Genomic DNA, 17,164 nt, shown 5'->3' with positions numbered 1-17,164 from the left:
AAGGATATTGCACAACTGTTGCTTGTTATTCTCAGTATATTATTTAATGTGAGAGCCACATTTCAGCATTTGATCTATTTATATGTTGTTTGTACACATAAAGACAGACTTTCCTTGGATTTAGTTCATTGTACCTTAAAAATAATTCAAATACCACGGGTTTCATTGTAAACAATGAAGGATTCCAACCCTCAGGTCATTGCCGGTTGTTTAAAAAAAAAGCACACTTGGATTTGCTTCAGTAATTATCAGTGTTCTCTTATAAAACTAAATAGGCTTTTCCTGTGGTGGAAAGAAGATTAAAGGTCATATAGTTCAAAATTTTGGACATTGCCAGATTAAGGAAAATAAAGTCTTTCATTAATAAGGTCAGCTTCTTTATGTCCTTATCAGTTCATAAGGACATGCTAGCTGAAGAGAACCAGCAGGGACAGAATTAAGTAGCTAATGACTCTTCTTAGGAACAGCTATATTTTTCTGCAGCCCTCTTTGTAAAGTCTGAGTGAAATGGTCTGGCCCTTGAACCTCAAGCTAAGTAAAGTGCAGTTGCCAATGTGGGCAAATGACTTTTTCCTCTGAAGATACAGTGTCTTGATAGCTACACACAAAGTAACAGTAGACCCTCTCCCCACAGATGAAATGTGTTTTGGAATATTTGGTTTATGGTTTATTTCAGCTATTTATCAGTAAAATACAGCAAGCGCTGGAGAAGTGGGAAACCTTCTCTGTGTATTTTCTTTGATTCTCGGTTATGCATTGAAAAAAATGTGGGTATATTTGTTTCTATGCTTTGTACCTGTGTTAAGTATTGAAAAGGCATAGTGGGTAGCCGTAGCATTCATTATAAGATGTGTTTTTTATTTATGCAAAGTAATTGGACTTTTGTGCCTTTGCTCAGTGTACTTGTTCCATTCTGCATTGCAAAGCGCAAGAATTGAAGGAAGTGTGTTGACCGTGAGGTCACCAAATTCAAGCATATCAGGAAATGTGGGTAGCTGTATCAGATTTACGCAAATACGTAAGTTGAATCCTTCACCTTACTGCGGTATTTATTTGCCAGTTATAGTAAGTATCAAGATAATTTTTTGAATGGGTTAAAATACAAGTGTGTAAATGACTTGGAGCCATTTCCTTCTGCTGTAGAGCACAATAGCCTAGAAGATCTATATTTCTCTTTTTGGCCAGCAGGGTCCCTTAACCTTCACCCCTTTGCTTTGTTCTTTGTTCAGATGATTAGGTGTTTCCCATCTGCACCTCTGTGGAAGAAGAATCTGTGCTTGTTAATTTGAGCTGACTTCCTAAGGAAATCAGGCTTATCTGATAATGCTTTGTCTGTCCTCTTACCCCCGCAGTAACCTTTGAACAGGCTGCCCAGGTTCAGTTCACCCAGAATGAGGAGATGAGGTCCAGCTTACTGTGTCCTTACAAGCTTGATGAAACTGCAGCTTATTGGAGGGACCTAACTGAGGAAATAGCTGCAGAATGAAGTCAACCTTTACTGGACTGCAGTGCCAGCCTCTCTAGCTTGCCTTCTCTGATGTCTAATAAGGCTTAGACATCAGTAATAACATTTGCCTAATACATAACAACAATAAATCGTGGACAGACTTGTAGATATCCCAAAACATATTCAATCTATTTTGGTAGTATTAGGGTTCATTGTGCTTCTCTGAAGAGTTTGTTTTCTGTTGTAGAGCAGTGCTGTGTTTCTAGTAGTAATGGATGTGTTCTTATTTAACCATGTGCTTGGTGGCTAATTGATATGGGCAAGGAAGTCCAAACTCAGGAGTTAGACACCCAGTTTTCTTTTGAAAGTGAGTTTGTTCTTCTGGAAGTCTCACGCTAGGAATGTCAAATGCAGTGTCTGGCTTGGGTTCCTCTCTTGCATTGTGTATGCTGGGCAGTGAGCAGCAAATGGCATCAGTAGGACTAACGGTTTTCAAATTAGCATACAGTTTAATTGAAAACAACTGTAACTCAGTAAGGGCAAAATGTATATTTAGCTTGAAAACTCCCAAAATGTCACCTCATAAATTCGGTTTTCATTGTGGTAGAAAAACAAATCATTGATTTATTGTGTCTCTTTGCCTTAATCTGCCCTTTCAGTCCACTGCTGTGCCTGACAGCTCTGCCTCTTCAGTATCACTGTGCTGCTGCTTTGTCTCCAGCCCAGCTGTCCAGCAGGGATATTCTGCCCAATTGCCTCTATAAAACACCTGACTTGTTCTTATTTGGTGGGGTTTTTTTTAGTTGAAATGTATAACCTAAAGGAGTCTTCCACTATGCCTTCCAAATGCTTCTCAAAATTGTACTCATTGCTACAGTTAAGATACTTGACATCTGCTTCTTCTGTAAATTTTCCTTTACAAACGCAAGTCCTAAGGGCTTCAGTTTCTGCTTATGTATGGGTGTTGTACTGTCCTACAAGTACTAAATGCTTTCATAAAATAACTCCTGAGCTGTGTTGCTTGTTCATGGATTTCCTAAGCAAATGACTTGAAACATTTCTGTTCTCTGTCCTGCGTTCAGGCTTTATGCATCATACTCCCAAATGAGGAAAACCCATGCAAAGAGTTTCCTCTCGTCTCTTTGCCAGGTGAGGGTGCTTCTGCTGATTGCTACCTGGAAATATCCACCAGCTCTCCCAGTCTGCAGCTTGCTTATTTGTATTTCCATCGTCTTTAACAGTCTAGGACAGGAAGAAGGGAAGAACTGGAAATACTGGAAAGCAGGTGCAGCTTTGCATTGGCCTAAGACTCTGAGCCAGGTGAAAGAACTGGATGCAACTTTGGTCTTGTTGGTGATATTTCTTGCTTTACCCTCACTTTTGCCTGGCTGTATTTGGGGTGACTGGCTGTTCAGTATTGCAAAAAAATGCAGCCTGCCATCATTCACCACAATGTTTTGGTGGTGTGCTATATAATCCTTTTCCTTGAGAGCTTTTAATGTTCCATTCAGTGGTAAATTATTATGATGGTACCTTTAACTCTGGAGAAAAACAAATTGTAACTTGAGAAAATTTACTGACAAACAGGAACATGGTGGTTGTGACTGGGGCCTTAGCAAATGAATTGTTTAAGTGTCGACCCTGGTACTAAGTTTGTATGCTGCATCCTGCCATTTCACCTCACTTTGCAAAGCAGAAGCAGGTACCTGCAGTGGATTCCCAGCATCTCAGAGATGCCACTGCTGTTTGGCGGCTGGAGGAAGCAGTGAAGATGGAATTTTTCTCCTCATGCTTGAAAGGAAAAAACTCAAGAAAACATTTGTCTCAAAGGACTGAAAATTTGGCCTTGTGCGCTCCTACACATTTACTGTATAATATCTTAACACTCTGTCTTTCCTCTGCTGCAGATTAGGAGAGTGCATTTGTTGCAGATAGGAAACTTGAATTATTTTATCAGCTTTCGGAAAGAGAAATAGCAGATTCTTAGATTAATTCCTCAGAACTGGGAAAAGTCAGATTCCCAAATGGGATTCAGCCTTCATTTATAAACAAGTTTTAGTGATTCATGTCCTGCGAATCTTTTATAACTTGGAATGGTGCCATGTTATAAAACAGAGAGGGAAAGCCTGCCTTTAGGTTACTAAGGAGAGATTTTTTCTCAACTTTGGGAATTTTTTTTAAGGAGGTGGAAGAATATACTCAATTGAAACAAAGCCAAGACCCCTCAAATAAATGTTTTTAGTTCTACTTCAATTTTTTTTTATTACTCAGCTAGCTTTAAATTCAAAGACTGAAGGCTGCGGGATCAGCAAAACTGTCCTAAAGAAAACCAATTCATCTTCTGTTTCTGTGTTCATTGTCTTTACTGTCAGCTGTATTGGCAATTTGCTTGGTTTCCCAGAAATGTGTACTTCTGGCATGAACTTTCAGATAGGGGAATTTTTTTGGAAGCTTTCTGTTGGCAATAGTAGGATGTGTAATTTGATATATGCATTTTTATCTGGATATAGGCATGTTTTCTTTCACTTTGAAGATTAAATTAGTTATCTTTGAGCAGAGACAAGTAAACTGAGCCTTTTCCACCTGCTAAGCAGAATAGTTTTTCTTTTAGCAATAAGCGTTTTGATCTAGGCACACACTTGGCACCCTCACTTCTGCCTGGCTGTATTTGGGGTGACTGGCTGTTCAGTATTGCCAGAAATGCAGCCTGCCATCATTCTCTACAATGTTTTGGTGGTGTGCTATATAATCCTTTTCCTTGAGAGCTTTTAATGTTCCATTCAGTGGTAAATTATTATGATGGTACCTTTAACTCTGGAGAAAAACAAATTGTAACTTGAGAAAATTTATTGACAAACAGGTTTCTTCTGTTATGTTTAATATATATGTTTTTACTGGTTTCATGGTTTCATCTAGTTGCATCATCCACTTGCATTTTCCCTAAACGTTGTATAAGCTGACTTTTTAACTGTTTGAGGTGTCTGCTTATGGAGCACAAACATAGCCATAAAAAGTGTGGCCACTGATCCTCAATTCACAGATTTTTTTAAACCTAATCTGGAGGGCTGTGAGTGGCAGTTCAGACTGCAGGCAGAAAGCAGGCCAAAAATATTTTTTTGTATCTGTTTTGTTTGCTTGTTTCCAAAGTGGTTTCCAAGCACTTGACAATGGAATACATTCGGAGACCAGAAAACTCAAAAGCAGAACAGAGCTTTGGAGAACTTCTGTGCTTAGAGGACTGGTCTGTTACAACTGACTAAGAAATTTTATATTTTTTTTTAAGAGAATTGAACATTTGGTCAGCTATGCTTTAAAATAGATAATGCAGAAGCAGTTAAGCCAACAAGTACATGAATGAAATACAGTCAGGAGGAGAGATACCAGTTACCGCCTGTTTCTCCATTTCAGAGGTTGAGTCCAAAGAGGCTGGTAATGTCTTAGCATGTCACTGACAAACAGCTGGCCCTACCCTCCTTTTCTCAACTTGTCACAGAACCTTTAATCTTCTCCCCAGCTGACAAGGTTTTGAAGGAAAGCTGTCCATAGATATTTTCCCAAATGCATATTACTGATTTGGAGTTCTTTCCCTCTCACGTATCAGATCACCAATAGGTGTACTGTATGCATCAAAACATCTTTAAAAGTCATCTAAAAGTCCAGAGTTGGTATTGCGCTGTTTTAAATAAGCATCACCATCCGTTGGCTTCAGTGAGTAAGAATCTGAGTCTAATTGTTCCTTTATTAGCTTATCTGCGTAAAAAGTAATCTGAAATTACTTTTTTCTTCTTTTTTTTCTGACCACAGGCACAGGGGTAGTTCCTCTGCACAGCATAAGGTCTTAAGCGTAAGTCAAGGCATCTCCATGTACTGTAACATCCAACAGTTATTATGGAATCCTGCTTTTGTAGCTGCTCTTAAATATGGGCAGTTATATCCTGAAGCCTGCCATGCCTTAGCTGTTGTTATGACATGAATTTGCATGTGAACTTTTTGGAAACACACACAATATTGTTCCTTAGCATAGATTTATGGGAGGCTTTTTTTTATTTTAAAATTTCAGAAGTGAAAGACCTTTTCAGGCAAGGCCTTTAAGATGAATTTGCTGTGCAGACATACGCAAAGTCAGGAGGTTTGCAGTCAATTTGAGAGTGAGATTGGAGTCTGAAGTACTAAATAAACAGCTATGTGGCAGCTTTATACAGTAGTATCCGGGGCTGAATCACACAGCGAAATTGAGTCAACAAGATCTGAATGTTGGGAGAAAGCAAATATGGCATGGACTGAATAAACACATACTACGCACAGGTTTTCCTTAGGAAAGTTCCTTCATTGTGCTTGGTAATGCTCAGGCATCAGAGGGCAGAAATATTTTAAAGCTGCAGACGCAGCAGATTTGGTCCACAGAGAAATACTTGTTCCAGGAAAGATCAGAAATCTAGAATCTGAGACTGGGAAAGGGTAAAAAGCCCTGGAGTTTTTAACGAAGAAGCTAGTAGAGACCTGGTGTCAGTCATCTTCTGTGTAAAAGGTTGCTGCAAGGCAGAGGTTAAATTGTTCTTCGTCTGGAGATAGGGCAAAGTAGCGTGCTTAAAACTGAGCAAGAGAGAGTTACATAGCACACTGGAGCACTAACGATAGTGCCAGTGACATAACACAAATAAATTGCCCAAGAAAATGAGATTGTTTTGGGATATGCTATCAGGATGTTTTTTTAAGATAGACAACTGCTGAAGATGGTTTGTCATTGCCCTTTCTGCTGGTGAGACTGGGCTGACCTCCTTCAGACCATTTTTTAAAAATACTTAAAATTGAAATAAATTTACACTTGGTAGCAACTGCTCCTGTTGCACTCCAGCAGCCCTCATTGAGGTTTTGCCTTCATCTGACAATGTTGAGCCCTGTTGTCCTAAATAAATATTTCTGACTCTTATATTGTCCTATCCATCTTAAGAGTACATCTGCCTAGAGCATAACATGCTTTTCATATTTCCCTAGGGTGAGTAAAGCCCTCCATGCCTTGTTTGAATTAAGACTTGAACTGATGGAAGGCAGCTTTCATCCAAAGAAAGTGAACTTCCTATTTTTAAAGGATTCAATTATTTTGTAACTCCATAATTAAAACAAGCCCAGAAATGGGGATCTTTTCTCCTTAGTAATGACATTTATTATGCGACATGAGGCTTCGAATTGCCAGCTTTTGAGCAATCTATAAAATGTGTATGAGAAGACAAGAGCCAGGGAGTCTATGCTTCTTACAAAAGATTGTGGTTTACAAGACTCTCATCATGCTCTGCATGAAAATACATAGGTTCCCTTTGGTGCCTGGTTCTGAAACAGAAATTAAAACTGTGCTTGAGTTAGGAGAATTCGGTATGACTCGAATTTCTTGTAATTCACTGCTATGATGTTACTCTTAAAACGTCTGCTGTAGGGGACATACTCAGTAAAGTATGTATTGAAAGAATACACAGAAAACCAGATGATTTTCTTGAAACATGCACATATACACACACATGCGTGTAGTTACTGAATCTGCCTCATAAACCTGGTATGACCAAACAGGTTTTTGAACAACCCTGTACAGATAATGTGTTCAGAAAGTGAGAGTCTTGGGTTTTAATTAACTTCAAAATGCATTTTTCTCTCATTCAAGTGTCATCAGTGCTTTCCCTTGTTTTCATTCTTCTGCCAGGTGATAGGGAACTGTTAAGTGATCTTGAAATAAAACTTGAAATACTGATTTTGGACTTTTCTGCAAACCAGAAATGACCTTTGAAGAAGTCACAAACAAACATACATAATTCACATGTACACCTCAAATAGAAATCATCATTTTATTCGTGTAACTCCTAGGTCTGTCTGAATGGTCTTCATATTTTTGATGAAGGTTTCAGAGCAAAGTTTAGGTTTCTGAGCAAAGTTTAAACCTGGAGGTAATATCCTAATATTTTTATTGGTAACATAGACAAATACAATACAAAGACCTTGAGAGACACGAAAATGCAGTGGGGGGACTTCTGGCACAAAGATTATTATGTTTTATGTGCTGGGGGGTTCTTGAGTTATCTTTACCAGAAAGAACATGGCTTTGTCAAACTTCACTCTTGATTTGGCTTTTAACAAGTTGCATGACATGGATGTTACAGCTTAGGAGCATATGAGAGAAGAACTTCATGTGTCTGGCAATAATACAGCTTAAATTAGTATGTTTTTAGTGAGGTCTTCAAGTGGCTTGAGAGCATGGTCAAAATAAAATAGTTGTTAAGTTTTAAGGATATTTTTGCCCTCCAGATATAACAGTGGCATTTACCATACCAACTCTCTCAGTTCTGTGGCCCCTTGAGAACACCTCTGGATCATCTGACATAGTGCTGATATGTTTCTCCTTGAAAATGCAGATTGGTGAGGAACAGAAGAGCATTTGGGGCATTCCCAGCTGTCCCTAGAGAGAGAATTCCTTAAAAAAAGAAAAAAGAAACAAAATGATGTGGTTGTATTGCAGGGATGGGGGAGCATATTCCTGGTGATGCAGAAGACATCAGTGAAGAGAGTTTTCTTTTAAAATTACAGAGGCTTTAAGAAAAGTCTGTTATTCTGACAATGATGTACTTTGGAAGAGATTTCTAAGGCAAAGTTAGGAGCCCTTCCAGTTCAGACTTTTAGAAGAAGTATCCTGGACAAAATGGGAGTTTCACAAAACCGTTCTGTAGGAGAGGCTAGCTCAGCTATGTTTTTAGATGAAAATAGCCCAGCTGGTCACTGAGAGAAGACACCTCTTTACATGGGAGCTGTGTTCTCTGAGAGGGTGCTCAGGTCTTCAGAGCTTTCAAATGGCAGGGAAACAATGCACCAGGGATTGGCTGGGCTTTAGGATAAGCTTTCTTGTAGTCTTCTTTGTGAGAGAAAAACTGGTGGTGTCTGATGTGTGGATGGAACTGAGTGTGTTCCCCAGATTCTGCTGAAAAGTCAAACTTCTTGTTGGAAAATGCAACCCATTAATCTTCAAAGAACAGATTAAATGTAATATTCTAGATAATTTTTACCTTAAGGTTAGCATTTACAGCAACAAGTATCTTTTGTCTCTCCCTCCACAACCCCCCCCCCCCCCCTTTTTGTCCTCCAGACGTTATTTCTTAGCAGTGGATTGAACCAGTGATCCTGGGTGATCATATCTGGTTCTGCAGTGTCTTGGGCATCTCATGGCTTTGCGTAGCAACAATATGAAAAATGAGCAGAGGTGAGAGGAAAACAGGTGGGCTGTCCTATCCCCTTATACCATATCCAAAGCAGGGGACATTTCCATTCACTGCATGCAAGACCTTTTGTGAATGTGGTATTTCATCTGAGAGACCTGCCATGTCTATTCTGTTCTGGCCTCAGATAGTCCTGAAGGATACCTGTGAACAGTTGAGTCTTACATGTCTGTGATTCTTGAGGTTATGTCTGAAATGTCTTCCTGAAAAAATACGCATCAAGAAGTGGCTTGTACAGTGAAAAGGTTTACCTGCCAGGTAACAACGGAGTTGCTACACATGGGAGCAGTGCCAAGGAAGAAAAGTAGATGGAACAAAAAGTGGCATTTCTGGAGCAGCAGCTCTGGAATTTCAATTTTTTGTTTGTTTGTTTGCTTGGTTTTAATTTTAGAACTGACCAGCTTGTTGGAAGATGACATTTATTCCTGCTTGAAGCTGCTGTTCTGAAAAACAAACAGTAGAAGAATGTGGAAGAATTCAAGTGTCTGCTGCCTTTTAGCACTAGCTGTATTATGTTTAAGAAGCTTAATATATAGTAAGGAGATAGGTGAGTCTATTGCAACGTATTAACTAATTACTTTTTCTTTGTAGCTTCTGTACCTACACCATTTAATTACATTGCTTTCCTGCTATATGTATGTTCAAAAACTGTGATTTCTATAGTCCCACAGTGTCCAAGGGATAGAGTTACTACCAAGCCTGATCTCTTGCTTTCAGGTACCCAGTGGCATCTTGTATACAAGTACAAAATTGGGTGTTACATTCTCCATAATGCAACAGTGATAGTCCGCTTATGCAGGTGGTGTAAATGTCAGTATTGATACCTCCTTGCTGTATATGTTGACTGTCTGCAACTACTTCACACATTATCTTTGATTGCCCTTCTGTCATTAATTATCCTCAGTATGGGACAACGCAGGAGGGTAAAAAACTCATTAAATTTATCATCAAAGCCTGTGGTTTTGACGTTGGCTCAAAGCCTGCTTATTAGTCTAGGTTAGAAATGGGTATTGTAGCAAGAGACAAACGCCTGTGTTGTTGCACACAAGTTATGAACCCAGATTTTAGGTAATTCTAGAAATCTGGCTGTCTGTGGCCTCTGTAACCAGGCACACAAATCTTCAAAAGTTTCAAAATACTGGCCAGACATGCATGCAATAAAAATGCAAAAAGAATGTCTATAGATGTGAACAATAGCAGTTGTTTTACAGATGGTCATTTCTGACTTGCAGTTTATATCTCTTTCTTACGATTTCAGGTTCTCTGGAGCAACCCCGGAATTTGAAATGTGTAACACACAATTTGCGTAAAATGATCTGTACTTGGGATGTCTTGTCTGAAGGAAGACATGGACAAACTGACTTTTGCTACACTACCAAGTAATACTCTTATATACCTGTTTGAAAACTGCCAAATTGTGTTGAAAGTATAGCTGTCCCTCAGTCACAGCCCATGGAATTTGTGATGCTGTTGTTTCCCAGCATCCCCCCTTCAGTTTTCCTTGGGTGGTACTCCCTCCAGGCACTGTTAACGCAGGCAGTGGCGGGGTTTCTGGCAAAGTCGTGTTTCATGATAACAATTCTGCTGCCAAAATCTGCCTGTTCTCTTCAAACGGCTGGAAGATGCTCTCTTTTACTCAGACTTCTCTGTGTGCCTGCCTAAGCCTTGCTCAGAGTTTTCATGAGGGACATCTTCATACCAGGTTTAATCCAAAAGGAAATGATAGTTGGAAGAAGTGGATCCTGATGTTATGGGCCAAAGCGGTAGAATATATGACATAAGTGTTGAGATTCACATGTGGAAAAACATGAAAAATCTCTTGGTGGGTGTCTTACAACCTTTATAAATATTAAGCTGTCTGGAGAGCATAGTATTAGAGGAAACTTAAAAATTATTCCACAGTTAGAATAGCTTTCCAAAATGAATGCGAGTTGAAAATTTTGACAAACATTGAAAAACTTAGATCTTCAGTATGTTTTCACTAATGAGAACTACATGTTCAATTCCCCATGCTGTGGGTCTGCCAAATACTTATCATGTGCTAGGGATGAGATCAAATAATTTTTGCATCTTGATCCTGCCCCCAGTCCAGATTTGTACCGTCTTTTTTTCCTGTAAATTCTGCAAGCGGCCCAGACTTGTCCTTGGGGTCCCAGGGCTTGGCTGAACTTCTTCCACCTACGTGTTTGATTTTCTGTGTCTGGTTATTCCTCCTGCACTGCCAGCTATCATTTCTATTAAAAAGAGAAAAAAAAAAAAAAAAGACATGTATTTGACATTCTGGCCAGAGTTTAGGAGCATAGAGTTCATGAGGTATTGACCTCTAAACAAGAACCTGAACCTCTAAACAGCATGGAGCTGCTGCTGTTTCTCCTTAGCAAAGCAGAATAGGCTTTAGTCCTTGAAGCAAAGAAGCTGAGGGCTGAGCTTAGTGCAGATCTCCCTGAGGAAAAAAGATTTTGTTTTTCAGTTGCCCAAACATCCTCTAATAATATCTCAGTACAGAAGAGGAATAGCCTTCCTGAGCACTCAAGTCTCAGCTGGCCTTCTCTAGCCCAGAGCCTTGCGTGAATCTTAAAAGTTCAACCCAAGCTCTTGACTCCAGCTGAAGGGAGCTCCAGTGTCCTGTTCCAGTTCATGAGTGAGTAACAGTCCCTCAGCAGGAAGTCTGGCATTGTTCTCTTTGCTTTCCTTCCTCCCATCATTCCCCCAAGAGGAAGGTCTGGATTTTTCCAAACTTTCTGCCTTTCTAGTTGCATATCAGTGATAATGAGCAAAGGGACTTGACCCATCCATTATTGTTTCCTCTATATATCTACAACCTCCAGAGAAAGGCCAGATCACATTGTGCTGAGTGCTGTACAAACATTGAGCGCAGACTGTATTCCCATCTGGGATCTTAGCAATTCTCTACCCTGCCCTCTGCTCTTTCCCCACAAGCTGAGCACCAGAAGGGAGCTGTTTGTTCTAATACGGGGACACAGATGGGTAAACCTGCTCTTTGCACCCATATGCCATTGCTTAGAGAATAAATGGAGGGAGGAAGAGTCAGAAAACAAAAGGGGATGGGGAGGTACTGATGAATTTTGCAGGTTTGGATTTTGCTTATTTTGAAATACTGATTCATGCTGACTGTAGGTTTCAGAAATGTGTCTTTTGCTTGAAAGTCCACTTTTCACTTTGGAGATTCTCTTAACAACTGGGTTGATGCATTATACAAATAGTGCACAGTCTATCACTAAGATAAAAGTGACTTGCAAGGTGAGGGAATACCTGTTAATATACTAAGCAAATCCCATGCAAGTCTTATTCATTCATGAATTTGATATGCAGCTCTCTGTTATATTATGGAGAATTTGTGTTTTATTAATGTCCTAGGGAATAGGATTTAACTTTGCTTAGTTTCCCATCAACTTACATGCCTGGTTAATCCTCTCTGTCTTTTCAGTGACCTCCCTCCTTCTGTGTGTTTCGAAACTAAGGAGAAAAGGGTTGAGATTCCAGTCCCAGATAGCTCCAGCACTGTGACAATAACTACAAACAGCAATTCTGGAATTCCTTTTGCTACCAAAGAATTTGAAATTCACAAGAAGGATATCTGTAAGCATCAGGTTTTATGTGTATATGTAATGCCATTATACTGCGATTAACAATGCTCCAGAAGTGTGTATGCTCACTGTTTTCTTTGGCAATGTTCATGTATGTGAAATGTTGATGTGTTGGGTCCATATGAACCTACCATACATACAGGTATGAGGGGAAAGAAAACCTCTCATATCAGAGGACAACAAAGAAAACAGGCTAATCACACTTAAATTTTATTTTTTTTTTCCCTAGTTGCAGATGAGGAAGGGTTTGTAAACAAGTTTCTAATCTGCATACTGATGCACCTGAATGGGGCATAAAGTGCATTTGGTCAGACTTGGCGTGGGAAAGGCAGAATAAACTTCCTAATGCCTGTTCATCCATCTTAAATACTGAATAGCTACAGAATGAAATTTATTCCTGCAATTTCACAGCATTTTAAGGGAAGTTATATCATATGTCTCTCCTGACAAGACCAGATTTTCTTAATATATGCCCAACTTACCCACTCTGTTGAAAAGTATATAAAACTGAGCGAATACATTTATTCTTGAGAGGTAGGTTGCATCATGTTGGAGTCAGATAAATTAGACTTTTGCCAAATTCCTTCCTTCCAAAGGATGAAGTTGTAAGCTGAAGATGGCATTGACACCATCTGCCATACTTGCTCATAATTTAGTCTTTGATATTGGTTTGTCTCATTGTTCCTTTATGCAGTCAATCTAAAGTCAGTAGACTTCTAAGTGTCAGTAGCACTTCTTACCTGTGGGTTCAGTTTGCTTTTCAGTTAAGACCAGCTCAAGAACTTTAACCAAACATTACTCAAAAATATGTGGGCAGCACACTGGGTTTTCCAGCATCTTGCTTACTTCAGGGAGGATAAATCTTTCAGTTCATCACAGGTTATCCCGAGCAGTGTATTGACTGTGATGAACACTTTGCAGGCTTTCAGAGGCTTGGCCAGGCATGAAGTTGGATAAATCACACATTTAAAAACCAGGAATCATCCTGCACCAGGCCCAATGAACTGCCATTAACTCCTGTACTACCATAATCCTCACCTGTTTCTCAGCCTCTTGCTTCACCACCACCCATTCAAAGAAGAGATGCTTCTGTTTAGTCTCCCTGTCTTGTCCCCATCACCATGTCATGCCTTTAATATTTCCTCTAGCTTAAAATCACATTCCCCATGATACTTTTCAGAGGCTCATATGAGCTTCTTCCACCCTATGCTTTTGCTCTCTTTTCTTCCTACTCTTGCTTTTGTTCCAAGTCCCCTCTTCCCTACTGGTGTGCAAAACTCACTTCCTCCTTTGGGGTATTTTCCATCATCCTCCCTAGATGTGTCCTCATGTACACTTCAAAGACTGTCGCCATGTTTCCTCTATCTCTGCGGCACTGAATGAAGGTTGTCTTCCTTACTATGCATTATGAAGAGTCATATTCGTGATCTTACACATCTGCATGCTGAGAAGTTAAAATGCTACCTGGTGACTCATCAGCACCTGTGCTTTCCTGGGAACTTTCATGTTCAAGTAATGACAGAGCCCATCTTGCTCTAATTACAGAGGTTGAGTTGCATGTTTGTATGGCTATTAGCCAGTTCAGAGCAGAGATGTGGCTGTTAAACACCTGTAGGGCTGTGTTGCTGACTAATGACTTTAATACTGATTTTTTTCCCCTCTCTTTTTCAAGTGTTTGTTCCTCTTACTCCACGCATCCTTAGTTTGACACCTGACTTTTCAACTTCCACCTTAAATCTGAAGTGGAGCGATAATGGATTAATCTTCCCATATGGACTGGATGCCTTTTGGCAGATTCAGGTACTCCGTAAAGAAGCAACAGAAAAAGTCACACAAGTAAGTCCTTTTCTTTCTCTGTTAAAAATGTATATATATTTTTTGCCCTTGGTAATACTGTAGGAGATCATTTGAAAAAAGCTGAGAATAATGAAGATTGTAGAGCTTTGCAGAACCTGAGTGTAGACATGTTTCTGTTAGGCAACCTTATGAAGTTTCAAAGTTATGAGAACACTGGCTACTATCCTGTCAGTACTTATTCATAGTCACAGCATGTTTGTTTTTAATCTAGTTGCAACCACAGTTATTCCAGGACAATTTGTAGCTCTGTTTTATAACTTTTGGGAATGGAGAAAAGATAAAATGTATAGCCTGGGACTAATATCAGAAGTTTCATTTTGGAACAGTTGGAATATTTCCCTGCCCGGGAGAGGCCCAGGGTACTGGGATGCAATATATACATTTTAAAATGTGTGCCAGGCTTCCTGTGCTCTCTCAAATGTCTGCCCTCTGGTATTTCTGGCTGAGAGTCTACCTGGCTGGTGGGCTGTTTAGTATCTTAGGCTTTTGTCCAAGGAAATTCACAACACAATTCAAAGTTAGGTGGGACACTCCAATCACCTATCAGGATTTTATGATTTACTTCACTTAATTTGCAATTCTGTTGACACCTGGGAGATTGTATGTCATTACTAACAGGTGTTCATAAACTCTCTCTTGGTTGTTTCTTTTTGGGGGGGTAAAACTTTGTAGGTAACTTACTACTCGAAACTGACTCATGAAGACGTCATTCTGTCTTGGAACTGGACATCAGATATGCCTCTGGAGTGTACATCGCACTATGTGAAGATTCGCTGTTACATTAATGTAACACAGTTTGCTGGCCCCAAGGACTGGAGTGAATGGAGCCCAGTAGGAGAGGTCCCTGGTATGTTTGTTCCCTTGCCACCACATGGCTTTGGTTGCTTTATGAAAAGTAAGCCGAAATCAGAGGAAGAGCATTAGGTAGTGATTGACTGCTGCCTTTGGGAGGTGCTTTGATTAGAGAAATAACGCAATCATTAGTTAATGAAACCTAGTAAACGTTGATTTGTATGCTTCGGAGTGCTTCTCAGTCATGTGTTAGCTGATCAGTGCCATGGTTCTGTTTTTTGTTTCTCTGATAGGAAAAGATACCGAGCCCAACGGGAGTGGGGTCTTTCCTCAGGACATTGTGGTGGCAGTAGGTTCAGATTTGACAATTTGTTGTGTCCATGAAGAAGGACAGCAGATAAAACAGATGACTTATGGACCAGAAATATATCCAATGATACCTCTGAGTAGCCGGAGCAGTGCAATCAGAGTGCTGAATGCCAGTGCTTCAGATGCCAGTGGAACAAATGCAGTGTGCACACTGTCCGAAGATGGGACTGATGGAGCTGTCTTATTTGTAGGATGTATGTATCATGTTTACTAACCTTAGGGAAAAAAATCAACATAATTTTGAAACTGTTAAAGTTCTGCTAGAAACCAAATACTACTGTGGCTTTTTTCCCCTGACTTTTTGTTTCTGAAGTTTCAGTTGGGATTGTACTGGTTTGATTTCTCTGTGGAAGCCCTCCATTCTTAGAACCTGGCCCAGTGCTTCTCTCTTTCATATCTTTCTAAGGTGCTTCTTAGTGATCTGGAATAATTAGTTGTTTATTGCTGTATGAAGATTCATCTGCAGTCTCCATCAGTTTAGGTTTTACATCTGTTCTATTTTGGTCCATTGCAAGGCGAGAGTAAGAGCAAGAATTGTAAGTGAAAACACTTATCTTCCAACCATTCAAATTTAAACAGTAAAACAGTTACACTTGCAAAGGCAACAGATGCTTATCCAGAGCAGTTGCTCTGTGGGAGCTAGTCACAGCGAAGGAACCTAGTTGACAGTTCCTCTTTCCTGGAAAACCTTCTAAACATTCTCTTAGTATTTTCTTTAAATATACTGAATCGCTGTGTATCTTCTCTGTGTAGCCATGCCAGCCTCAGAAATCTCTTCCACATACAGATACTTCTTAAAGCAAACAAGTGAAAGTAGCTGGTCTTCTTTCCCAAAATCGTTCACTTTAGAGATTTGTGGGTTTTCTCCACAGCGGTTTTAGAATCCTGTTCCGCATTACAAATGCCTGCCTGTGAAGTTAGCGTCCTTGTGGCTGAGGAAGGGAGAGACTGGACTAGTTCTGAAAGTCTGTTCACAGTTTCAGCCTGTGTCTCCTGTCACTGACTTTGTGTATTAAGTGTGTGCAACAAATGCAAGACAATCCAACTTCATATGACTTCCCAGTGAGATTCCTTCTTTACATTATTTGTGCAATATTTTCTTTTGTGGGAGAATCTTCCTGGTAAATAAGTCAGTGGTTTATGATCAGAGTCTGTGATAATTCCCCAGGTTTCTCCCATACAGTGATTTTGAAGAGCTGGGATATGGTCAAGTCTGTTTCCTGCCAGCGTTTCTTCTAGTACCTGCTGAGTGAGAAGGGAGAGAACTTGCCATGATGTTTTTGCTTATGACAGACATTTTGGGAAGAAAGGATAAAGGAAGTAAATGTGTATGGACATCACCTTAGTTAAGTCTAGGTCTGGCAAAATAAGTGCTCTTGGCCTGCTACTCACATTCTGAACTAAGCCTGCCACAGTGGCCTTTTGTGTTAGGGCAAGTACAGGATATTATTGTGCTATCTTTTGGAGAAAAGTGCATGAGTCTTGAAATAAGTGTTCTGATTAGTCTTACATTCTTATGGTTATCTTCTCTGCTGGGATCATTGCCTGTCTTTTCCAGGTAGGCACTCAACACCACTCTAACATGGGAGCAAAGATCAAGCTTTAAAAGAAAAAAGATGGGCATTTCCAAAGCACCCGTGAAGGGGATGAGCCATTTGGGCCTTGCTTTAAGTTTCAAATTCAGTCTGGAATTCATGCTGAAGGGAACATCTCCTTGACATGACTTGCTTAGAGAATTCAAAGCAGCGGTGGGGTTGGCACATAAGAAAATGTGACGCACATGCAACGGCATTCCTACATTGCTCAGCGGCTATGCTGATGCTCAGAATTTTGGAACA

At 39.9% G+C, this 17,164-nt stretch overlaps 1 protein-coding gene across 3 annotated transcripts in view; it reads left to right on the top strand.

Annotated features, from left to right (window-relative positions):
• The window catches only part of LIFR (LIF receptor subunit alpha), a 49,878-nt gene that overhangs the window by 11,922 nt on the left and 20,792 nt on the right, over positions 1-17,164 (top strand). For all 3 annotated transcript variants that reach the window (XM_061360351.1, XM_061360353.1, XM_061360352.1), the window contains 6 exons: positions 9,092-9,247; positions 9,959-10,079; positions 12,149-12,300; positions 13,981-14,144; positions 14,838-15,012; positions 15,251-15,520. In XM_061360351.1, the coding sequence (XP_061216335.1) occupies positions 9,166-9,247; positions 9,959-10,079; positions 12,149-12,300; positions 13,981-14,144; positions 14,838-15,012; positions 15,251-15,520 (964 nt within the window). In that variant the 5' untranslated portion in view covers positions 9,092-9,165. The remainder of the gene's footprint in view (positions 1-9,091; positions 9,248-9,958; positions 10,080-12,148; positions 12,301-13,980; positions 14,145-14,837; positions 15,013-15,250; positions 15,521-17,164) is intronic.

The sequence above is a fragment of the Neopsephotus bourkii genome, unplaced genomic scaffold (assembly GCF_033783945.1).
Source record: "Neopsephotus bourkii isolate Nb327-2 ecotype Australia unplaced genomic scaffold, CSIRO-AGI_Nbou_v1 NB_1021, whole genome shotgun sequence".
NCBI classification, from domain to species: domain Eukaryota; kingdom Metazoa; phylum Chordata; class Aves; order Psittaciformes; family Psittacidae; genus Neopsephotus; species Neopsephotus bourkii.
Note: the sequence above shows the minus strand (reverse complement) of the source record. Positions and strands in the feature narration are given on the sequence as shown.